We start from the raw sequence: 25,911 nt of genomic DNA, 5'->3' as shown, positions 1-25,911 counted from the left end.
CCATTAGTATATTCCCTATGGGATCAATGGCATAAAATGGAAAAATATACATAGGGAATCTGAGGTCTTTGGGCTCTCTTCATTTTGACCCCTATAAGTGGGAAGTGTAGAACAATAAACCCATTTTGGGGAAAAGTCTATTTAGATAAACAAGTATGGAAAAATAGAAAAAAATAAGATGATGATTGACTACAATAAATGTTAGGAGCTGCCTTGTCTTCATTTGACCAGGGAAAATAACAAAGCAAGGAAAAGAAAGAACACAGCTTCTGCAGGCTTGTTCCAGTGTCCACTCAGCATCGCATCAAAGGTTAAAGAAAGGGGCAGATAGATGATGGAACAGAAATGAGGGAGTGAGAAGCAGATTTTATGGCCACTAATCAAATTTATGATCTGCATATCTGGGACAATGGATCATCTCATGAGGTAAGAGGAATCACTACGAAGGTTGGGAGAGAACACCTTAGCTGCCTGGATTCTGGACAGAAACTGGGCATGGGCCTATACAAAGTGATCTAGGGAGGGGATTGCTGTCCTTCTTGCAACATTTTGTGGGTGGAAAGGGTTACCGTGGAGACATGGAAACAAGCTCGTACAACTGGGTTTAGGTTTGTATTTAATATTGTGGTGGAAGGCTTAAAGTTTATCCTTAAAGTTGGAATTCTTTACTATCAGTAGTAGTAAATAGTAAAACAAAGGAGGATAAAAAGCAGTTCTTATTAATGGTTTACCTCTGAGGTATAATCAGCAAGAATCCAAGGAAAAACTGCGGTACTGCATATAAATCATTGTAGGTCCTCCCAGCCAGGGTATTTAGATACATGAGATATTCAAAGTTGCTTATTTCCCTTTTCTGTCATAAGGAAGAAAAACAACATGTATGAGTCATACTATTGTCTGGGTGGGCCCCCTATATGTACAACCCTAGAATCCTTTCTCTGTTATCTGTATTTGGATTGTATATTTTATGAAATCACCACAACAAATCCTAAATTAAATTTATGTTAGTCCTAGGTTGAGTTTCCCTCTACCACCCACCATGTCCATTGGGCTGCCTTCCCCTGTCACAACCCAGTGTGAACTCAGGGGTACAAATCTATTTCAATATTAGCCAAAACAAAACATAATTAAAAGAGTAAATCTGCTGAGAAAATATGACATCATGGGTTCTAAAGCCAAAGAAAAATCATTTCTGTTCTAAAAACAATTGTCATTGTTTAAGATTTTAATTCAGATAGTTAAAAGCTGACCCTATAAAGAATAAAATGTCTCAGGTGGGTTCACCCTCTTCCAAGATATATTAAAACATAATTTATTTTTAAAAAGAAATAAAATGAAAAAATATTATTTCTGGCATTTGGTTTCTTAATCTATAAAATGGAGGTTAGGGTTAGAATACATGGTTCCTTGGGTCCTTTCTAAGCCTGACGTATAATTATCACAATAAGAATTATAGAACTTAATAGTTTGAAGGGACTTCAGAACATATCTAGTCCAACTTCTAATTGAACAGAAATTCCTTTCTACAACATTCCTGCTTTTGCTTAAAGACTTCCAGTTAGGACAAACCCAACATTTCTGGGTTTCAAGTTCTGAATCCAATTCCACTTTGGGATAGTTTTCTTAGTAAGGTTTTCTTTACCCCAAGTCTTGTGCATTAGAATCTCTACTTGCTACTCCTATTACCACCCTCAGGGGCCAAGCAGAATAAGACTAATTCTTCTTCTTCAGTAGATCCCTTTAAATGCTTGAAGATAAGTATCATTCAACCCTTCCTTCTAAGTCTTTTCTTCCCCAAGCTAGATGCCTCCAGTTCATTCTATTGGTTCTCACATGGCGTGCTATTGAAACCTTTCCCCCACACTCTCATAGGCTCACTGGCTCATTGGTGCCATTCCTCATTCTGTGACATTAATAGGCAACGAAGCCCCCTATTAAGTTCCAAGGGTCCCATCCACTTGTTTTCTCATTTTAGAAGTGAACTTTCTCTCCGTCTTTGTATTTGCCAGCTGTAACTGTACTCACTAATTTGGGGTCCTCAGCTTCTATAATAAATAATTATTAATTTGTGACTGCTAAATGTATTTGAGAAGTGATAAAAAGTAAAAGTAAAATCCTGGAGAGGGCCCCTGGAGGAAGGTGCAGTTGTGCAATTAAATGTGGTCTATAGAAAGCCACCCATAGACACTCTTATGTTTATTGGGGACTAGAAGTTTGCTGTCACCATGGAAGCTTAACTTTTCAGTATACTGTTCTTTTTAAATCTTCTGAATCGATTCAACACCTTGCCAAAACTATGGTACATTTATCTAGAGGTAAGAACTGAATAACTATGGAAAGGACTAAATGAGCAATATCAGAGCTCAAAACAATTAATTTTTTCTATATATGCAGGCGAGTCTCAGTACCCTCCAAGGAGGTAACATCTATCTATGGTCAGCTAAGACTAGGTCTCTGTAATTGAGAGAAGACCATTGTTCCACTCGTTAGAAATGCTTGGAGGAACAGCATTAAACAATAGCAACAAGAATAAAAGCTTATTAACTACTCCAAAGGAGTAAGGTGCTGGGAGAGTCATTTTGGCCTGGTGGAGAAAGAGTCCTGCCCAGCTGAGTTCAGATTCCACCTCTGACAAACAGGGCAAGTGTTTTAGCCTTTCAGTGGCCCCAGCAACTCTCTAAACAGATCAGTTAGAGAGGAGGTGCTGCTCACATCAATGGAGAGTTTTCCCACCAGGAGCTTTCACATAATAATTAAATGGTTGGTTCTGATTGCTCCACTCCACCCGTCCCCCGCCAAAATGTTCCAGTCAGGGGGGACAAAAAGACAAAAAGACCAAAAAAAAAAAGCAAGGTAAAAAACAAACAAACAAAAACCTCATGGAGTTTACATTCTAGTACCCACTTTGCAGGGTTGTTGTGAGGATCAAATAAGAAAATATTTGTAAAATGTTTAGCGTGGTGTCTGCATATAGCAGGCACTGTATAAATGCTTATTCCCTTTTATCCCTCTCTTTATTGGAGGGATTTAGACATGTATAGAAATTAGTGTGATATGAGGTTCTTTGAGGAGGGAGAAAGTGAGAAGAAGGGAGGAGATGGAGGAGAAATTTATTAGGGAGAGCGATACTGAGCTGAGTCTTGAAGACAAAACAAAGCTTTTTTGGAACTGAAATGAGGAGAGAGGGCAATCCAGGCAGGAGGACAGCTTGTGAGAATGCGGAGGGTTGGAGATGGGATGTTGGGTTTGGGGAACAGTGTTGAATGAGGCCCATTGCCCTCAAGTTCATGACGGTCTATTCCATCATATATCCATATGTTCCTCTACCTCTGTTGTCTTCGCTTTCCTATGCTGTTTAATATTTAACGATGCCTCAGGCATTGCCTGAAACCTTGCTCGGTATTCTTGGGAAATGAAAGTCCACTGTGTCTTGGTCCCCTTTCTCCACAATAAAATAACTTGCATTATTTCCTCCACTTATCTGTCTGTTTGCTTTTGGCATGCCAGCTCTTTGCAGTACCCCAAATATCCTAGTATTTGGGTAAAAAGTCCACCCATCTGTATACCTGACATCTTCATTATGCAAGGACAGATTATATTCCAAGCAGAAATAACTTAGATAAATGTGGCTTCCACCTCCCTGTTGACATTATCACTCCCCCAGCTTACGTATTTGCTGACAGAGTCCATTTACTCTCATACTCAGATACTGCCTTCAACAACACAAGGACAGGGAGAAGGCTTATAATTATCTTTCAATTATCTTTTCTGGATGTCCCCAGACTTCACCAAACCCTAATTCAGAGAAATGGAACACAAGATATAGGGTCCCCATTTTGAGTCAGAAAAGTGTACAGCAGAAGAGGTGCCAGATTCCTGGTTCTGATTCATGATAAGAAGCTGATGTCATATCCTGGTCTGTTCAGATCTTTGAGCTTCAGAGCATCAAAGCTTCTGATAGAGTAGAAACTAGGGCAAGAGCAGTGGGGCTTTTCCCCAGGCATGTCCCAAATTAGACGGGACCAAACAGGCTCTGCAGAAGTGGGAAGAGCTGCTAGAAGTTCAAATACAGGATGGAGACCAGAAGCAAGAGGATGGATGAATCCCTAGGCTCTTCCTAGTTGATTCCTGGTTGATGCTTTGCCAAAGAATTAGAGCAAATGGTAGGCCCTATGTCCTCTTTGGGCCGTGGGAGCACTCCACCTCTGGAACTGTATGAGGTTCCATGGAAAGGATTTAAAGGTATGAAGTCCTTCCATCCTTCTCCCAAGGAGACTGTTTCTTATCCTTCCCCCACTTTTTGTTGCCTTAGGTGCAAAATTTTCAAGCTACAGCTCTGGCTCATAAATAGAGTGAAAATTTTCATTCAACCAGGGATATTTTTGTTAAAGCTCTCAGTGAAAGTTTCGGTGTAGTTGTGGTTTGGGTTATTCATGCCTTCTGACTGTAGCTGTCCCAAGATATATGCACTGGCTTTTGTTGTTCAGTAGTGTCCAACTCTTCATGACCACATTTGGGGTTTTCTAGCAGAGATACTAGAGTGATTTGTCATTTCCTTTTCCAGCTCATTTTGCAGATGAGGAAACTTGAGCAAACAGAGTTAAGTGACTTGCCCAGGGTCACACAGCTAATAAGTGTCCTGAGTTGGATTTTGAACTCAGGAAGTGAGTTTCTTCTGACCCCCAGGCCTGACATTCTATCCACCGCTCCAACTAGCTGCCCCATGCATATACCAAGGATATTCTATGTTCTCCATCACCCTGGGACTCCCTATATCTCCTCTCTCCCCCAACAGTGTCCTCTTTCTCTGTCAGCTGTCTATCTGTCTCCCACTCTGCCCTTTGCCCTGCCTCCCTTGTTCCTGTCTCTTTCTCTATCTCTCTTCTTCTGTCCACCTGTCTCACAGACATATGCATACACATAAAGAAGAGTATCTAAGAGACCCTAGGGAGAGAAAAAGATCTTGAACAGCTCTCAGTAACAGATGAACCAAATGAGGCCAAAGAGTGAAGAAATGATCTGTTTAAGGTCACCCACAAGTAATAAGTCGGGGAGCAGAGATCTGAATTCCCATCTTCTTGCTCCAAGTCTAGCGCCCAAGTTTAGTGGATTTTGGAACTCAGATAAAGGCTTTTAGGGTTAGTGCTTATGTTTCATCAAATGTTAAAATAAACAAAAAGAACACATGGATTCCTTCCACTAAGTACCCAAATTGATTCTTTTCCTTGTTGAAGATTGAACTATTATTTCCCAACACAAATTCCTAAACCGTAGGATTTTTTCTTCTTCTTCCGAAGCAATAACCCTACCTGCCACTTCTGCAGCATCGTCTTTTCTGATCCAATACTTTTCCTGGAGGAAACAAACATAAAAAAATGTTTGACAGTGACCATAGAAGCACTCAGGGAGGCAACAAGAAGCACATGGCCAAGGGACCTGTGCTTTGGTGAGATTTGGAGGCTCCAGCAAGGAAGACTTCCATAGTCAGGCCCATTCATGTTGTCAGAATCAACTGGCAAAGACCAAGCAAAGACTTGGAATTTGTGTGGGGATCATCAGGACTTCATTTCTCTCTGTCTTATTCCTATATTTATCCTCATAAAACACCCCAAACCTCCCAACCCCACCATATCCCACCAGAGTCATGTTTCCTTAGGTGGACTCCACTGTCACATGATTCCAAAAAATGTCAGTCATGGATACATCTTATGAGAAAGGTCAAGAAGTGAGAATATTGTTTCCCTTTGATATTACCTTACATATTTTCATGATCAGTAGCATGAAATTCTAGTCATGATAACTGACATTTATATAAAGTGGGCCAAAAGTCACAAAGGGGTCTGACGTTTTAATAACTTTTTGAAAATTATTTTTTCTTTATTATATATATGTATAAATATGTATGCATGTATGTGTGTGTGTGTACATATATGGGGCAGCTAGGTGGTGCAGTGGATAGAGCACCGGCCTTGGAGTCAGGAGTACCTGAGTTCAAATCTGGCCTCAGACACTTGACACTTACTAGCTGTGTGACCCTGGGCAAGTCACTTAACCCCAACTGCCTCACCAAACACACACACACACACACACACACACACACATATATGTATATATAAATCCATATATGTATTTCCTATATATACTGTATATGATGCTATGGTATGAATAAAAAACAAAAAATAAAGGAGTTATTAAATATTGAAATCCCTTCATGGACTTTTGGCCCACCTTATATGTATGTATACATATAAATATGTATATATAAGTATGCACATATATACACATGTATGTATGTGTGTGTAAATATATTTATTTAAGAATTACAAAACACTTTATGAATACAAACTCCTTTGACCCTCTCAATAACCTTGTGAGGTAAATGCTATAAATATGACTATCTCTTGTTTACAGAGGAGGAAACAGAGAACACAAGTCACACAATCAATATTTTCAGCAACAAGATCATTACCAAGGCTCTCTTGACTCCTTATTCAGAGCTCTTTGCACTTTTTTGCTTAACCTTATCTCTTTGAGATGGGGACAGGACCTGAGATTTCATTAGTCCTAGGGGACTCCCTCTAGCAATGCACACACATTCTCTGCATCTCACGGCTGCTTAGCGTGCTTAGACATTAAGTGACTTGTCCAGGTTCACGCAGCCTACATAAGTCAGAGATGGAACCTGAATCATCTTGGTTCTGCAGTTGGTTGAGTGAATAGACTATTCACTCTGTTAACTGCCTCTCTCTATGTCTCTCTTTGTTTCTCTCTCTCTGTCTCTCCATATACATATTATATATGTGTATATGTGTAAGTATATGTGTATGTATATGTATAAATGTGTGTATGGATGTACTTATGGATGGATGGTGTTTTAGGTTCCCAAGGAGTCTCAAGCTTGTCTGAGCAGCTCCCAATCTAATCTGTTCTTTTGAACACAGTGATCAAATCTAAGGCAAATCTCTGCCTGTCTCAGAGAATGTATGGAATAACTCTTAGCCCATCTAAGGCTTTATTTACATGGTGTGGTAAGTATCTCTGAGCTAACATTATAAATGAGTTTATAGCAACCATTCACACAAATAACAACTCCTTTCCTTTCTGATAGTGAAAACAACCTATTCTTAGTCTGAGATTCTGCTTTGTGTGCCAAAAGGCAAGGCCATGCATGAGAAATGGATATCATTCAGGGTGGAAAATAAACCCAGATGCTTATTACTGCTCACCACACTTTGTTCATTTCTTCCATTGGCTTTATTTTGAGATTCAATTCTTTTGGCTTTCAAATAGAGTCATTTAATCAGTCTATCTTTATTTACCATTTGTTTAGCTCTTTTTATCTCTGGAGTAATATACTTTAGTATGAATTATTATAAGATTTGTTGTTCTTCATGGATTCCCTATGAGAAAGATGAAATATTTGGCTCTTTTGGTTTTTCAGAAAATGAAACTGAGGCAACGAAAGGGGAAAAAAGCTTGAATTTACAAAAAGCTGAGTTGTACACTAGTTTGTGACTCTACTGTAGCTTGTTTTTCCAATATCTTTTGTTCTGGGAAACAGAGGTCTTAGTAAGACTTCCTATATGACATGTAAAAAAGGTGTTGATGGTAGTCTTTTTCCTTCAAGTTGTCTGTTAGGAAGAAAAAGGATGAAGAAAACATATAGGGGGCAGCTAGGTGGCACAGTGGATAAAGCACTGGCCCTGGGTTCAGGCCAGTTCAAACCCAACCTCAGACACTTGACACTTACTAGCTATGTGACCCTGGGCAAGGTCAGTTTAACTCTCTTTGCCCTGCAAATCCCCCCCCAAACAAACAAAAAAACCCCCATATAGTCAAGTATAATCAAGGGGATATTTTATTAATAGGATCCATTTAAAGATACACCTGCCTCTACTGCCCTGGTCATTTAAATGACTCTGGAATTATGTCTTCCTTTGTGACTTATAAACATGTCATAATGTCAGACACAATATATGACAGATCCATTTTCCATCTCCTCATTTTTCAGTCTTTTCTCCACCATGAGCTGTCGCTAAAGGACCAGACTTTCCACCACCATTCCCTGGCTGAGCTAAGAAATAGAGCTACAGAAGTGAGTGATTTTTTTTTTTAAGATTGAGAACTGGGGCAGCTAGGTGGCGCAATGGATAGAGCACCGGCCCTGAATTCAGGAGGATCTGAGTTCACATCCTGCCTCAGACACTTAATACTTATTAGCTGTGTGACCCTGGGCAAGTCACTTAACCCCAATTGCCCTCACCAAAATAAAAAAAAAAAGATTGAGAACTATTCATTGTAGCAATATTTTGACATAAAGCAAATATGATAGGACTTGTCCAACTACTCATGAAAATTCTGGGAAAAAGTGAAGATTTTCAATGAAGACAGTTTTCTAGAAATACAGGATATTAATTCATCCCTTCTTCCCCCTTTCTCGGGCCCTCTCTACCACCTCTCACACACACAACTATAGAACATTATGTATCTTAAGTTCTAAAGCATTCAGAATCACAGAACATTAGTTCTAAAGGGGACCTTGGAGATTATCTCCTCCCTCCCACTCTCGTTTTACAGAAGAGGGACTTAAGGCATAGAAAGGCTGGGTCATTTGGCCAAGATCAAAAAGGTCGTCTGATTCTAGCTATCTTTCCAAGGAACTGAGAGTTCACTAACTTAGGGAACCTTTGTTTTGAAACATATTTCCTGGGGTCTCAGCTCCCAAAGAAATACCTGTACTTTAAACTGCTTATATCTGAGATTTTTTTTTTCATTCCAGCCTTAATTTTCTTTATGCAGCTGCATCGGGCCTGGTTTCTTGGGCTCTATAGCAGAGACAGAAATTAGCTCTCCTCTCCATCAACAAGGCGCTGTTACTATTTAGTCAAAATCAAACCTACCTAGGAAGGAGGTCACTTTCCCAGGCCAGCACTGGGCAAAGATATAAGGAAGAGGAGGTTTCTTTATTTCTTTTTTTTTTTTAGTGAGGCAATTGGGGTTAAGTGACTTGCCTAGGGTCACACAGCTAGTAAGTATTAAGTGTCTGAGGCTGGATTTGAACTCAGCTACTCCTGAATTCAGGGCTGGTGCTCTATCCACTGCGCCATCTAGCTGCCCCTCTTTATTTCTTTTTAAGTATTCTTTACCCTTTGGATACTTCCTCCATCCCTGCCTTTGAATCATCCACTCCAGATACCCTATGCCTGATCCACTACAGACTTCTCCCTGTCTAATCCTTTTTTTTAACTTGACGTCCCTCCATAAGTCCCCTGATATTCTTTGAACAACAACCAATGCAATACATTGTTTTAAACACCTGTTATGTACAGAGCACTGTGCTAGGCACTCAGAGGAGATACAAAATTTAGGTAATGCCACTGTCATTCTTTGCCTCCATGGAACTTTGACTCTTGTAGAAGGATAAGACACAAACACTCAAAGCTAAAACATACACTAATTCTGTGATGAGTGTTTTAGGAGTTCATATATAATGTTATATGAGGGATGAGGGGCAGCACCATTAATGATGGGGAGAGGGTCGAGGAAGTCTTCCAGGAAGAGAGCACTAGAGATGGAATTCAACAGGAATAAGGAATATCATGGCATGGAGGTGGGAAAGCACAGGGCTTGTTGGGGTAAAATATTTTAATATTTTAAAATACTTTCTTTTTTTTTTGTGAGGCAATTGGGGTTAAGTGACTTGCCCAGGGTCACACAGCTAGTAAGTGTTAAGTGTCTGAGGCCGGATTTGAATTCAGGTACTCCTGACTCCAGGGCCAGTGCTCTATCCACTGTGCCATCTAGCTGCCCTCAAATACTTTCTTAATATTCCCTACTACTTTTCTAATATTTCACTCCCTTGTCCCTCACAGTGTCAATCAGTTAATTTCAGGGTGTGCTTATAGATCACCTGAGTCCCTTTTGGCTGTTGGAAATGCACATTCATTATCACCCTAAGGCTGAGGATTTTAAACCAGAAAGAGGCATGAGGCATAGAGATTCTTTTCCACATCCTAAAATGTGGTGCCTAGGCCAGGACTCACCCCTAGAGATGGTCTGAGCAGAGCAAATCATGGGGAGATTTTGATCCCCCTCATTCTATACCCAGTACAAATGTATTGGACACGATGGAAACATAATCTTATGGTTACAGTTAACAGTATACATGTTTGAGTCCTATTCATGCAACCTATGATCATGTTTGTGTTTTCAGCTACTACATTACTCTGTTGATTCATATGGAGTTTTCAGTCAATTTAAACCTTGAGGTCATTTTCACATAACTGCCGTCTATCCATATCTCCCCATGCTGTAATTTGTTCAGTCGAATTTTTAAAGTCCATATTAGGAATTTACATTTATCTCTATTAGATGCAATTTTACTGGATTTGGCCCATCATTGCAGTCCGTAGAGATCTATTCAGACCACAATCCTGTCATCCTAAGTACTAAGAATTCTGCCCACCTTCATGGCATACATGTTTGCCAAACGTGTCATCTATGACTTTTAGAAATGTTAGTTTTCTGCCAAGCTATTTGAAAACAGTATTTCCCACCATTCCTCATCAGGAATAAGTGGGAGCATGGAACATGACCAAGATGTTCAATCTAGGCCTATCTAGTCTAGTAATGATGCAGTTTCAAAGTCTTGCCTTATCATGGGCTGATCATTGTGGGAAATAAGTCAATCCATAATTTCCAAGTCATAATATGCCAGTTGTGCAATTCATATCACATGCACATATATACACATATACACTCCTTGTATTAAGTCTGGTTGTAGCTTGTACTCTCAGTCCAGAAAGACTCAAGGCTATCTGGGTGCATCCCTGGAATGCAAGCATAGACTGAAATATCCCCTAAAGCCTGGTCCAAGTATATTTGTACCAGAGGGGAACCGCATTTGCCCTAAGCAAACCCCAAAGATGATCGATCAATTGAGGGAAAGCCAAAGAGATTCTAGGGGAATTCTGCAAACCTTCTTACTTCCTCTGCTTGCACTGGGATCAAGCCATAGTCTCTCAGCAGACCTAGAAAATGGCACTGTATCCTACACTTCAGAGTGGATGGAAGACTGGGTTTGGAGTAAGGAATAATGATAATAACAACAGCAATAGCATTTTATATAGTACCTCAAGGTTTCTGAAATACCTTATGCATAATATGTATTTACATATGCATTTGATGATCTAGGAAGACCTGGGTTCAAATTCTGGCTCAGGTTGAATTAGCTATTCAACTCTGGGCATGTCACTTAATTTTTCTCAGCCTCAGTCTCCTCATCCATAAAATGGAGATAATAACAGCACCTACCTCACAGGTTTATCTGAGAATCTGATGAGAAAAATCTATGTAAAGCACCAGGCAAACTTCAAAGCATTATATGAATGTAAGCTCATTGTCATTGTTATTATTAAGATTGGTCCAGACCCAGAAATTTATTGGTATCGGGAAGAACCAGTAAGGAAACACCATTACAGATTTATATTGACTTTGCATCTGATAAGGTGACTTGGTGCCCTGTGATGAGTACCTTTGCTAGAACTGCAGTTATTTGGTGTCAAAGATGAACTTAGCCTAGATCTTCCTGTCTCTAAGGTTTGCTCTATAGTTATTATGGCATGATGCCTCAGATGTTGTTAGTATTGTTACTGTTATTATTTCAAGACAGTTCTGGAGATTGATCATAGGACCATAGAGTTAGATCAGGAAGGGACCTTAGAAGTCATGCAATCTATCCCTCCCTTTATTTTATAAAGGAGGACACCAACTCTAGAGGCATTGGTTAACTTTCCCAAGGTCACACAGATAGCAGTCAGGATTATGAACCTGGGACCTCTAACTATAAGCTCAGAGCACATTCCACTTTTGTGTAATTTAAAATTCTAAATGTGGGTTCTAATCTGTTCCCCCAGTTTTGGGGGAAACTGACTAAAATCACTGATAAAACGAGTTTAGGTTTTTAAGGGTTTATTGAAAGATAGAAAGAGAAAAATTGAGAACAGAATTCCTACAGCCTGGCAATCCTATCTTTCCTCAATTTCCCTGTGAAGTCCTCTGGAGTCTCTCTCCTCCACCACAGTGAAGTCAGGAACCCAAAGAGAGAGAACTCCTCCCCCAGTGCCCGCTTCCTACTTTGTGTTCTCCTCCCAGAAATGGGAGGCTCCTCAAGTTGATTGGCTGGTAGCCTTGATAGACAGTACCCATGAGCAAACGTCACTTCCTGGTGCCAAGGAAAAGACGCATGGCCTTGCCCTCAGAGGCATTCTCCTCATGGTGGAGCTTTCCTATAGTAAGTCTTCAGCAGGTGGCGTCATTCCAATCATTACACTTTGTAACAATCAAACCTATGACTCCAATCACAGTTTGTTATGCGTTTGAGCTCTCTTGGGCTATTGGATATATTTGCATATTTGCTAAATATATAAGATAGCATTGGCTAATTATCCAGCTTAGAAATTAAATGACAAAGGCTATTAAAAGTCTACTAAGTAACGGTAGATAATATAAAATACTTGGGAGTCTACTTGCCAAGACAAACCCAGGAACTCTATGAACACAACTACCAAACACTCTTCACACAAATCAAATCAGATCTAAATAATTGGAAAGATATCAATTGCTCATGGATAGGCAGAGCTAATATAGTAAAAATGATAATACTGCCTAAATTAATTTACTTATTCAGTGCTATACCAAAGAGATCATGGAAAGGGGAGAGGGACCCACATGTACAAAAATATTTATAGCTGCTCTTTACGTGGTGGCAAGGAATTGCAAGTTGAGGGGATGCCCATCAATTGGGGAATGGCTGGACAAGTTGTGGTATATGAATGTAATGGAATACTATTGTGCTGTAAGAAACGATGAGCAGGAGGAGTTCAGAGAAACCTGGAGGGACTTGCGTGAGCTGATGATGAGTGAGATGACCAGAACCAGAAGAACATTGTACACAGTATCATCAACATTGTGTGTTTATCTACTGTGATGGACTATATTCTTCTCACCAATGCAATGGTACAGAAGAGTTCCAGGGAACTCATGATAGAAGAGGATCTCCAAATCCAGGGGAAAAAAAACCCAAAAAACTGTGGCGTATAGATGCTGAATGAACCATGCTATTTCTTTTGTCTTTGGTGCTGTTGTTTTTCTATTTTGAGGTTTTTCGTCATTGCTCTGATTTTTCTCTTATAACATGACTAATGCAGAAATATGTTCAATGTTATTATGTGTGTGTATATATATATATATATATAAAACCTATATCAGATTACTTGCTGTCTAGGGGAGGGGGGAGGGAGGAGAGGAAGGGAGAAAAATCTGAAATTGGAAATCTTGTATAAACAAAAGTTGAGAACTATCTTTACATGTAATGGGAAAAAATAAAATACTTTATTACAAAAACAAAAAAACAATTATGAAAAAAAAGTCTACTAAGCACTTTAGGTTCTAGGAGTAAAGGTATTGGATAAACACTGACCATCATTAAAAATAAAAATCACTGGCCTTTGTAAACCAAGTTAGTGATAAAACCTTGCAATTCCATAACACACATATATCCTATATAAACGAATGCATAGAGATAGAGATAACTATGTATATATGCATGTATGAAGAAGTATGCATATCTCAATCTGTCTATGCCTATATCTTTATCTCTATATCTATCTGTATATCTGTATTTACGTACATATCTCTATCTCTATAGCTCTATTAATCTACATATCTATCTTTATTATTGTATTTATTTACATCTCTATCTTTATCTTTTTCTCTCTGTATTTCTCTCTATCCCTCTCTACCTTTCTGCGTCTCCCTCCCTCCTCCTTTCTTCTCACTCTCTCTCACTCTTTCTCATTCTGTTTCTCTTTGTATTTGTCTCTCAGTCTCTCTGTCTCTGTGTGTGTCTCTCCCCCCCTTTCCCTCACCCCTCCCCTAGTAAAAGTGATGAGCTTCATTAAACCATCCATCTCCTCATGTGCACATTATGAATTGAATTGAACTTTGCAGCTAGGAGCAGTTGTTTCTTCCCTTCCCCCAGTGGTTGACAGTAACTTGCCTTTAGGTTTTAACCAAAATCTCAAACTCTTATGCAAACTCGTAGGCTCATTAAAAACGTTTTATACAGATCTGACTCCATTATTAAGATACATATTTATTGTGCATTAGCTGCAATATTGGAAGAAAAAAATACTATATAATGCTCAAGATTCTTAAATGTGTTTCATTTTTGTTTAAATCCCCAGAACTGAGCAAGGTATTTAATAAATGATTGTTGAATTAAATTGTCTTCCAGTTATAAACAACTTTCTGCCAGCATAGTGATTCACACTTTAATATTCATTGATTGAATGGAAACTTATTCACTCCTTGCTTTGAAACAGAGGGTTTCAAAAGGCATATGACTCTGGGCATTTTTTTTACCAGGAATGGTCACTCCAGGCTGAATTTTTAAATTCTAGAAAATCACAACCAAAAAATAAGAACATATATTCCAACAGAGTGGACTTATCATTGTGCATAGGGAGTTCTAGGAATTGGGCGGGGGATTAATTTCCATTCTATTATTCAATTCCCAGATCAATGTCCTTGAAAAGATGATCTGGTTGTCACAAACCGGGGTACAGTCAGAAATAGACATGATAAGGGTCTCCCCTAGACAAATGCTAAGTGTGCTGCAAAGGGTGGTCAGGCACAGAGGGAGAGAGCAGTGAAGGGGCTTTCTTGACTTCCTGTCTGACCAACAAATAGATTCCTCTGCCTGTGGAAGCAGCCTTAATAGTTTCGCAACCTCCTCCACTGCACTTTCCCAAGGTTTTCAGACTAACCAAACAGTAACCCCCTTCTGACTCTTGTTTAAACTTGCAGGTTAGACTCAAAACATTATGGTAATAATCTCCAAGGACCCAGGCTGCCTGTTGCCTAGTGACAAAGTTTCCGAGTCCACTGAAGAATTGAGACTGTAACTGAGTAAGTTCATGTTTCTTTTTAGTTTGTGTGTGTATATATGTGTGTGAAAGAAAGAAAAAGAAAGTGAGAGAGTGAGAGAAAGTGAAAGAAAAGTGAGAGAGAGAGAGAGAGAATATGCACATGTGCCTATATCCATGAGTGGTGGCAGATAGTAGTTGCTTTTTATTTTAACCTTTCCTAAATCCCTCGGAGTTTGAAGGTGTGCCTCCAGTCTCGAGCCTGCAATTTTAGAACTGCCAAGCAATTGAAACTCAAATGCACCCTGGTATCATCGTCTCCCTGTGAGTTTTCTTTGCAAATCCCAGACAAAAGCTAATTCATTATTCAGAGGAGAACCTATGCAAGAGAAAGCCAATGATGGCAGCTGGTTCTGGGGAGAGAGCAGTTTGCAGGGGAGTGAGGGAGGGTTATGAGCTCCCAGGTTAGCTCTCACAATAGCTTGATAAGCTCTTTAAAAGGTTCTTTATCAAGGGTGTGAGCAATCCAAGGTGACTGTATAGTTATAACTTTGTTTCCTCGTTAAATGCTGGAACTTTAATAAGCATTAATGTGGTCTTTAAAATTATTTGGAAATATGCCTTAAATGCCCGAGTATTTCTAGGAATGTATAAAATGAAATAAATATAAGATAATAATGTGGGGACTATTTTGCTAGGATAACAGGCCATTGGTTAGTCTCAAGAAGCTCAGGGTAAATGGGAACCCTTCTGAACAATGATTGTTTGATAAGTGTAATGGTATTTCTAGTCCAAATGAATCTGAAGAAATCACACTAAATAGAGGCAGTCCAGGTCAGGTAGGAAGAAGGAATTACAAATCATATAATTTTACCCAAAGGTTATGTGTAATTTATATGGTGGGGTGGAAAATGTTCTAGCTTCCAAGTCTGAGGACTTGGCTTCAAATCTTATCTCTGATACTCACCACCTGTGCGATCTTGGACAATCATTTAGCCTCCTAGGACCTCGATTGACTCAGTAAAACAGGGGCAGGGGAAGGGATGCTAGACTCACTGGCCTATGAGGTCCCTTCCAAATCGAAATTTATGATGAATTTTTGGTTTTGCTCCATAGAAGATACTGTCCTGGATTTGAATTCAGAAACCTGGTTTTGACATTTAACAGCTTGGTGACTATGAGCAAGTCACTCAATTGATCTGAGCCTCAGTTTCCTTATCTGCAAATTGGTATAATAATACCCATACTGCTCTAAAAGAATTGTTATGGTAATGGAATAAGATAATGTTTGTCAAGTGCTAGGTCGATTATTATTATGGAAAAAGGCAAGCAGCACATGTGATGTTGGCCTAGTAATTAAGAAGACCTGGGACTAATCGATACCTCTGATACAGACTGTGTAACCGACTGTGACTGTATAAATTTTTTGCTGTTCAATCCTATACTATTCTTTGGAACCCCATATGAGGTGGGTGGGGTTTTTGTTTGTTTGTTTTGTTTTTAGCAAAGACACTAGAGTGCTTTGCCATTTCCTCCTCCAGTTTCAGATGAGGAAACTGAGACAAATGGGATTAAGTGACTTGCCCAGGGTCAGCTAGTAAGTGTCTGAGGCTGGATTTGAACTCAGGTCTTCAAACTGCAAACTCAACCCTCTATCCACTATGCCATCTAGCTTCCCTGTGACTGTATAAGACCTGGGTCCAAATGCCACCTCTGCTGGTTATTATTTCTGTGAACTTGACCAAGTCTCTTGTCTCCCTAGGCCTCAGTTTCCTCATTTACACAATGAGGAGGCCAGACCAGATAGCCTCTAGGGCCCTTCCTAGCTCTACCTTTATAATCTTTGAGGACAAAAGTTGCTTAAAAAGCACTGTAGAAAGACTTTCCACCCAGGAGGTTCCATAGCCACTGAAACTGTAAATCTGAGTCACCTCCCCCGCTCTACCACCAATGAATCCATGAGTATAAAGAAGAGACTCTAGGGCTAATCTGTCCAGCTAACATAAGAATTTCTTCAGTTGAGGGAGAATAGAATCTACTTAATATACCAACCACTAAAGTTTAGATACTAGTGTCTCTGTCAGCAAGCTAGTAAGCTGATAAGACAGCAAAGATTATCTTTAGACACCTGTTGTTGTATTTCTTTCTTTCTTTTTTTTTTTTTTTGGTGAGGCAATTGGGGTTAAGTGACTTGCCCAGGGTCACACAGCTAGTAAGTGTCAAATGTCTGAGGCCGGATTTGAACTCAGGTCCTCCTGACTCCAGGGCTGGTGCTCTATCCACTGCGCCACCTAGCTGCCCCTGTTGTATTTCTGAGGGTGATCAGCTTAGGCTTTTTCTCAGTAAATATGTGGAGTAAAAGTGTTGTAAATAGAAAATACCACTTGACATATTTCCTAACACCCTCATCCCCTATTACATTTATGTAATATTTTTCCTTCTTAGTGTTACCCAGACAGAAAAAGAACCCTAGTGTTCATGCACCTGAAAAGTGTAATCTGGTTGACTTTGACCCCAATTGTCCTCGGCATCTCATCCCTTACTGTACCTGACAGCTAAAAACAGTGATGTTCTGGTAAATGTTTAACAAACAGCTCTCCGGGGGTGAAAAATATACCACACTTTAAAAAATATTTTATTTTTATTTTTTGTGGGGCAATGAGGGTTAAGTGACTTGCCCAGGGTGACATAGCTAGTAAGTATTAAGTGTCTGAGGTCACATTTGAACTCAGGTCCTCCTGAATCCAGGGCTAGTGTTTTATCCACTGTGCCACCTAGCTGCCCCAAAATGTACCACAATTTTAAGCTTTGTATTATTAACAGTTTTCTCATCACTTGTTAAAGTGTAGAAATCAACAAAACAAAAGATAAAGCCCTGATTTTTAGCATTTTCCGGTTTCTAAGGTATAAATGCTTACACTAAAAATTTTACAATCACAGCTCTCAATAGCCAGTATGAACTAACTCCAGCACACCCCTCTATGGGCACTCCAGAAATGTTGCTTGTATTGAGTTGAATTACCTGTATTCCAGATAAGAATTTTAAATTCTTTTAGATGCATTTATTCAGATAGTATATGAGGTATATATATACACTCATAGATAAGCACCTATTCCATGCTAAAGACTAGGAGCTTATGAATCTACTTCATTGGGGAGATACCATGTTTAGAAATCATATGTGTATGGCAGTAATATGGGAATCCTGGATGTGTGTGTTCATTAATCTTCTCCATGCCCCATCTTCCTATCCAATCCAAAAATGAAGCAAGCTCTTTGTGACCAGGATCCAGCAATTTTGTTCAATTTTATTGAGTGCCTGCTATGTGCCAGGCACTATGCTAAGAGCTAGAGCTCTTATAAAAGAGGCAAAATCCTGCAGACTTAGATCCTGTCCAGGTACAGGGACCAAGTGGGAGAGGCCTTTTATCAGATTGACTTGGGACCCTACTTGGCTAACTCTGTTCAAGGTATCCTTCTCTCTTGCTCATATCAGGGAAATGCTTAAATACTTGGATGTCCAGATCCCCAGTAGCCAAGTGCTTCCAAGGTTCTATGGCCTAGAGAAGTCTTCTCTATTGTAACAATTTTAGGATTTAAAATGCTGAAGAGCTGGGGAATGAGGAGGAAAAAGGGAAAGGAGAAGAAAAACAGTAGCCAACAAGGAGAGTCACGAAGATAACCACACTGGTTACATGAAAGCCCCATGAATATACGAGTATTTTCAATGTTAATTCTCATATTTTTGTTTCCCTAAAATTAAAGTTCTTTAAAGTTCAGTTGCCAAAATTAGGACTGAGCTAGTTAAAAATCTGTTTATCCTTCCTAATTCTCATGCCCATTAAATGTAAAATACCTACAAAGTTGCTGCCCAAGGACTTTTCTATTTCTTGATTCATCCAATTAATTATTTAAAATCTGGCTAAATACTTCAAGCCTCTTGGGGCACAGACACAGAAAAGTCAACAGTAGGGATGAATAAGAAAGCCAATCTAAAACAGTGAGGCAGTGGGCTCTGCATGTGTGCTCTAACTGCATTGGAGCCAGATGAGCTAGATCTTGGGTCTTTAGTATCTAGGAACCTTGTTCTACTGTGAAACAATCTCTTACCTTACTTCTTTCTCACTATCATTGAGGTAGCTTTAGTAGTGTATGATGGAGACAATGTTGATAACACCTTGTCAACTCATAATAGCGTATGGGATAGATTGCAGAGAAAAGAGTGGAGGAAGGTAAAGCATTTAGGAGAAAAATTGCTAAATAATAGTCCAGGCAAAAGGCGATGATTCCTAAGTTAAGGCTACTCTTCCTGGTCTTCTTTGGGAAGGTAGGATATTGGCATCCATTTAAACAACAATAACAACAAAAAAGCAGGGCTGGGAAGCATGCTTGAGTTTGAAATCTAATTTGTACTCAGACTTGCTAACTATAGATGGATCCCACTTGCTTTCTCCCATAGTGTTTTACATTTGTAAGACAGAGGTAAAGTAATCATCAATTATTCACCAAACATTCAGAAGGTGCCTACTATGTTCTAGGTAGGCACTGTGCTCAGCACTGATAATAAAAAGACAAAAATAAAAGAGAGATCCTATTGTCTAATAGTGGCCAACAAGGAGGGTCACAAAGATAACCACGCTGGTTATATGAAAGCCACAGGAAGATATTAATGGTCCCTATCTGTGTCTTCAACATAAATTCTCATATTTGTTTCCCTAAAATTGGAGTTCCTCAAGCCCTGTTACCAAAATTAGGACTGAGCGAGTTTAAAATTTGGTTAGGTCTTTTATCTCTCTCTTTTTAGATTAATTAATTAATTAATTCATCCATTCATTTATTTGTGGGGCAGTGAGTGTTAAGTGACTTGCCCAGGGTCATACAGCTAGTAAGTGTCAAGTGTCAGAGGCCAGATGTGAACTCGGGTCCTCCTGAATCCAGGGCTGGTACATTATCCACTGTGCCACCTAGCTGCCCCCCAGGAAATATTTCATTGTTGGGAAAGCTGAAAAACCTACATTGACAAAGTGACTTTGGAATCAGAGTTTTGTTGTTATTGTTGTTTAGTCATTTCAGTCATGTCCTACTCTTCATGACCCCATTTTCTTGGCAAAGATAATGGAACAGTTCGCCATTTCCTTCTCCAACTCATTTTACAGTTGTGGAAAGTGAGGCAAATTGGTTAAGTGACTTGCCCAGGGTCACACAGCTCATCAGTGTCTGAGGCCCCATTTGAAGTCAGGTCTTCCTGACTCCAGGCCCAGCACTCTACCAAGATATCTGGTTCAAATCCTGCCTCTGTCACTTACTACTTGTGGAACTATGAGCAAGTCTTTTGAGGCCTTAGTTTTTTCATTTGTAAAATAGGATGTTAGACTAGATGGCCTCTGAGGTCTCTTCTAGCTTCAAATCTATGATCTTATGTCCAGTATTTAACATTCATCCTAGCCAGTACACACACACACATGCATGTACACACACACACAAACATCGTTGTTCAATCTTTTCAGTCATATCTTACTGTGACCCCATTTGGGGTTTTCTTGGCAGATCCTGGAGTGGTTTGCCATTTTCTTCTCTAGCTCATTTTACAGATGAGGAAACTAAGCTAAACAGGGTTAAGTGAATTGCCCAAGGTCATACAGCCACTAAGTATCTGAATTTAGATTTGAACTCAGAAAGATGAGTCTTCCTGACTTCATGTCTGGTTCTTTGCCCACTGTGCCACACAGATGCTCACATATAAACATACACAAATGAATACAGCAGTAGGAATAGAAACTTATATTCTATATTGAGAGTCTTCCTGAGGGGCAGAACCAAGATGGCGGAGGAAAGGCAGTAAGCTCTCAGAGCTCCTGACACAATCACTCCCCAAAATACTCTATATTGCATTAGATTTAGTTCTCCTGTAGTTCAATTCAATGCAGATCAACAAGCATTTGGAATCTAGTATAGAGCAATAATGAACCTGTCTATGTCACCTCCAACACTTTCATTGTTCCACCTGTAAAGTGGTGAATGTGGTCAGGATGCTGTCACTACATCCCACACCCTGGTTATCCTGTGTTCCTTTCTCTGTTTCTTGCCCAATCTCCCCCTGGAAAAAGAAACTGAAAGGAGCTCAGAAGGCCACAATTCAGATACACTGTAACACACAAAATCTGCCTAGTGTACTTGACACCTTTGTTTTCCGGGCAATCTTCTAAAACAAGTGGGGAAGGTGCTGATCTGCCTTGAAGAGATGAGGTCCTAACTCCAAAGAAATCAGAGATCTAGTCCCTCCCCTAACCAGAGACTGATATATTTATGCCATTTCCCTAGTGTCTTAGGGTACTTCCTGGTTATAAAATATCAACTTCTAATTTCCAAAAAATTTCCAAACAAACAATACACTCGAAGAATAGGATTAGTATCAAGACAATAAGTCTGATGTCTACATGCTTTTGAGCACCAGAAAAGCTTATGATGATATGCCACTGGTACCTTAGTAGTTAAGTAAAGTGTTATTACCATTTAGAAAAAGAGCTCTGGCTACATTAATTACTATCATGAAGGATTGAAAGAAAAGCACTTAGTCTGTACTAAGCTCTGTGATAAGTACTAGGAGCACAAAGACAGATGTGAAATATACCTGCCCTCAAGGAGCTTACATTCTATGGGGAACATTACCCTAGAGAATGGTGACCTGGGAAGGAAGCTGTGACCCGGGAAATCATAAAGTTGGAACACTAGACCATGGCCGTGCCCTTTCTAGAGGCAATTGTAGTGTGGATTTGATTACATTTGTCTGAGGAAAAGGTAGGAAGGTGGGAACTAAGGATCAGAAAGGCATGGCTCCTGGGAACACAAAGCCTAGTGCCTTAGGCAAGTTTTTTGTTTTTTGTTTTTTGTTTTTTTTTTTTAGTGAGGCAATTGGGGTTAAGTGACTTGCCCAGGGTCACAAAGCTAGTAAGTGTTAAGTGTCTGAATCCGGATTTGAACTCAGGTACTCCTGACTCCAGGGCCAGTGCTCTATGCACTGTGCCACCTAGCTGCCCTGGCAAGTCATTTTAAAAAATACATTCTTACATCACTAATGATATGATCCAAGCTTAAAAATGCTAAAATATTCATCTTAATTTAATTATCTGTAGAGGACAGAGAAGCACAGAGAGAGGTATTCAGAACCTTTTTTTTCTTTCTTTTTTTTTTTTTTTTGGTGAGGCAATTGGGGTTAAGTGACTTGCTCAGGGTCACACAGCTAGTAAGTGTAAAGTGTCTGAGGCCTCATTTGAACTCAGGTCCTCCTGACTCCAGAGCTGATGCTCTATCCACTGTGCCACCTAGCTGCCCCCCTGGGTGAACTTTTAATTGGGGGAATTTAGGATTGTTTGTTAGAGGGTCTACCTGAAGATGAGTGCCTTGAATCCAAATATCCTCCACACAACTTGGGCTCTTAGCAAAACAGTCTCTGAAAGTCAGCAAAGAACTTGCCCCTAACTCTAAAACTAAGGCTGTCCTCAGGAAAGAGTATATACCAGAGGGAAAAAAACTGTAGTGCTTCTAAATAAATAATCTATTCCATTATACCATATTGATCCTTTGCCATGCCTACACAAATGATTGCATGTTTTTAATATCACAGTAATTCTTTGAAGAGTTTAAAAACTAGGCTAAGTAAATCCCTCCTTCATTAGTTGTTTAAAGTAAAGCATGGAGCCCTTTTACTGATAAGTCATATTGGGCTCCATCTTCTGCATGGGAGACATTACAGAATAACTTGAAATCTAGGCTTTATGCACATACTTGCCCTTTCCTTCTAGCACTACTGGATTGGCTTTTTGGGAGCCATTAAACTATGAGCACCTTGAAAGCAAGGACTGACTTACTTTTCTCTTTGTTATTTCCATTGCTTAGTACTTGTACATGGCAAGCACTTAATACAATCTTCCTTCCTTCTTTTTTTCTTTTTGGTGAGGCAATTGGGATTAAGTGACTTACCTAGGGTCACAAGCTAGTAAATGTTAAGTGTCTGAGGCCGGATTTGCCCTCAGGACCTCCTGACTCCAGGGCCGGTGCTCTATCCACTGTGCCATCTAGCTGCCTCCTTCCTTCTTTCCTAACTTCTTCCTTCCTTCCTTCCTTCCTTCCTTCCTTCCTTCCTTCCTTCCTTCCTTCCTTCCTTCCTTCCTTCCTTCCTTCCTTCCTTCCTTCCTCACTTCTTTCCTTACTTTCATTCATTGAAGATATTTCTAATCATATACCTAGAGCTCAGAGAAGGGTATTAGATCAAAATATAATAAATTCAAGAATTTTTATACGTTGATCCATATATGCTGAATGCATCTAGACTATCAACTTGGAACTGAAAAGTTGTTTTCTTGTTGGGTCATTTCAGCTATGTTCAGTTCACTCAGCTAGTAAATGACTTATGCTGGATTTGCATTCAGGTCTTTCTGACTCCAGGCCCTGTGCTCCAAGCAGCCACCCCCAGCTACTCTTAGAATTGAGAAGACCTGAATTCAAATTCCTCCTTGTTAGCTATGTGATCCTGAGCAATTCTCTTCAGTCTTTTAGGTGGTACATTGCTTAGAGTGCCATGCCAGGTAAGGAAGACCCAAGTTCAAATTTGGTCACAGACATTTACTGCCTTCATGATCCTGGGCAAGTCACTTAACCTCTGTATTAGTTTCCTCCACTGTAAAATGGAGATAATAATAGGACCTGTCTCACAAGATGGTTATAAAGATCAAATGAGATCAACTATTTTTAAAGTGCTTGGCGCATAGCAGGCATTTAATAAATTATTATTCTCTTCCCTTCTCCTCTCTCCACATCTATGAAATTTCAGTTTCCTCACCTGAAAAATGTAGATAATAATGACCTTTACCACACTGGGTAATTGTGAGGATCAAATGACGTGTCACAAAATGATCTACAAATAAACTTTATGCCCTAGTATTGATGTGAGCCAGTATTATTATCTTCAAAGGGCTACTAGAAAAAATCTAGAAACAAGACAGAGGTCTAACACTCATGTACAGGCCCTGTGTCTATACCTTGGACAGCTCCTACCAGGTAAATGATGGTATCCACTTAGGTTCGCTTAGACCCTTTGGGTAGGTAGCCTCCTTTCTAGTGAAATTAGTAGATAAATCAGGGCAGCTAGGTGGCACAGTGGATAGAACACTGGTCCTGAAGTTGGGAGGACCTGAGTTCAAATCTTACCTCAGACACTAGTTGTGTGGCCCTGGGCAAGTAATTTAACCTGATATGTGTGTGTGTGTGTGTATGTATGTGTGTGTGTATACACATATACATATATACATACACATATATACACATACACACGTATATAAATATATACTATGTGTATGTATATATGGTTAAGTATACTGCATATATATGTATATGTATGTATGTGTTTATATATATATAATGTACATATATAAGATGTGTGTATGTGTGTGTATGTATATATAAAAGCACATATATATACATATACAGTATGTGTATGTATATATGGTTAAGTATATATAGTCTATATATGTATATGTATGTGTGTGTATATATATATATATATGATGTACATATATAAGATGTGTGTGTGTGTGTGTGTGTGTGTGTGTGTGTGTTTTACCACTGAACCCACATGACTCTGAAGGAGAGAGTGAGGCTGGTGACTTTCCACAGCCCTCTCTCACTTAAATACAATTCATTGCAAGTTATGACATCACCTCCAGATGTCATGGTCCTCTTCGAGAATGAAGGACAAACAACAACTAAGTAGATAAATCAAGGATATAATAACAGATGATCTACTCTGGTGTGTGTGTTTCCTCTGTCAAAATAAAACTATTCAAAATTAGCACACTTATTTACTTATTTCTGCTTAGTGACTACCCCACTATCTTTCTTTCTTTCTTTTCTTTCTTTTTTTTCCTCTCCTCTCCTTTACTTTCCTTTCCTTTTTTTTCTTTTTCTTTTTTTTTATTTGTTTGCAGAGCAATGAGGGTTAAATGGTTCACCCAGGGTCACACAAGAGGCTAGATTTGAACTCAGGTACTCCTGAATTCAGGGCCAGTGCTTTATTCACTGTATCACCCAGCTGCCCTGCCCCCCTCACTATCTTTCAATGACTAATGGTAACATATGTCCCAAGTGTCACAAGCTACTAAAGTACAGTACTCATCCCTTTCATACCTCCCTAAAACCTCATCTCTTGGTGACCAACCTTCTGTTCCTGAGTTTCTTTGTAGGGAAGCCAGATTGGTCCCTGAAAAAACAGTCATAGAACTCATTGATACACTCATAGTCAAAAATTTGCTAGGTTGATAGGACTTTTCTGATTTTGTGCTCTGTTGGACTAGCCATATCGAGCTCCAGAGTCACCTCTCGCCAATGTGAAGCATTTGAATAGCACTTTAGTGGAAGATCAATTAGCTCAGAGCTAAAATCAGAATTTCTAATGTATTTCATAGGTAGCTAAAACTTGCTCCAGGTTGATCTTTTAAAATTTGATGATGTCTTCTAACAAGAAATACTCTGAATTTATTAAAAAAATTTTAGCTAACCCAAATTCCAAATACTTGTCCATTGTAACATCTGATTTATTATTGCAAATTGATGAGGAACAGATGTGCTCAATCTTGGTGACTCGTCTTCCCAAAGGATAAATAACAGGGACAAATTCATAACTTTGGCATGACATCTCGGTGCTCCCAAATGGGGTTTAGCTTTGGGAAGTGAGCATATCTGATTAAGTCAGATATGCAGTTCTAGGCTGAATCTGGGACACAGGTCATTATCACTGACCTCTCCTAGTGGCATATTTGATCACACTACAAAGCATCATGACTCAACTGAAGATCAACATGGTAGAGACAAAAGATGCAGCATATGCTCCTGATTTCTCCCAGGGCAGAGATGACCAACTGTAAACATAAATGGAAAAATATAAGGTGAAAACACCCTGCAGCCCTGAACACTGTGACTACCTATCATT

General features: G+C 39.4%; 2 protein-coding genes across 3 annotated transcripts in view; one reads left to right on the top strand and one right to left on the bottom strand.

Moving 5' to 3' along the window:
- WDFY4 (WDFY family member 4) overlaps positions 1–25,911 on the bottom strand; it is a 346,483-nt gene that overhangs the window by 59,976 nt on the left and 260,596 nt on the right. Inside the window, 3 exon segments of the mRNA XM_043980868.1 lie at positions 732–767; positions 770–853; positions 5,310–5,352. Of these exon segments, the coding sequence (XP_043836803.1) occupies positions 732–767; positions 770–853; positions 5,310–5,352 (163 nt within the window).
- The window catches only part of LRRC18 (leucine rich repeat containing 18), a 29,559-nt gene continuing 18,507 nt past the window's right edge, over positions 14,860–25,911 (top strand). For both annotated transcript variants that reach the window (XM_043980869.1, XM_043980870.1), the window contains exon 1: positions 14,860–14,970. The gene's annotated coding sequence lies outside the window, so the exon portion shown is untranslated. The remainder of the gene's footprint in view (positions 14,971–25,911) is intronic.

The sequence above is a fragment of the Dromiciops gliroides genome, chromosome 2 (assembly GCF_019393635.1).
Source record: "Dromiciops gliroides isolate mDroGli1 chromosome 2, mDroGli1.pri, whole genome shotgun sequence".
Taxonomy (NCBI): Eukaryota; Metazoa; Chordata; class Mammalia; order Microbiotheria; family Microbiotheriidae; genus Dromiciops; species Dromiciops gliroides.
This window is presented reverse-complemented; position numbering and strand designations above follow the sequence as displayed.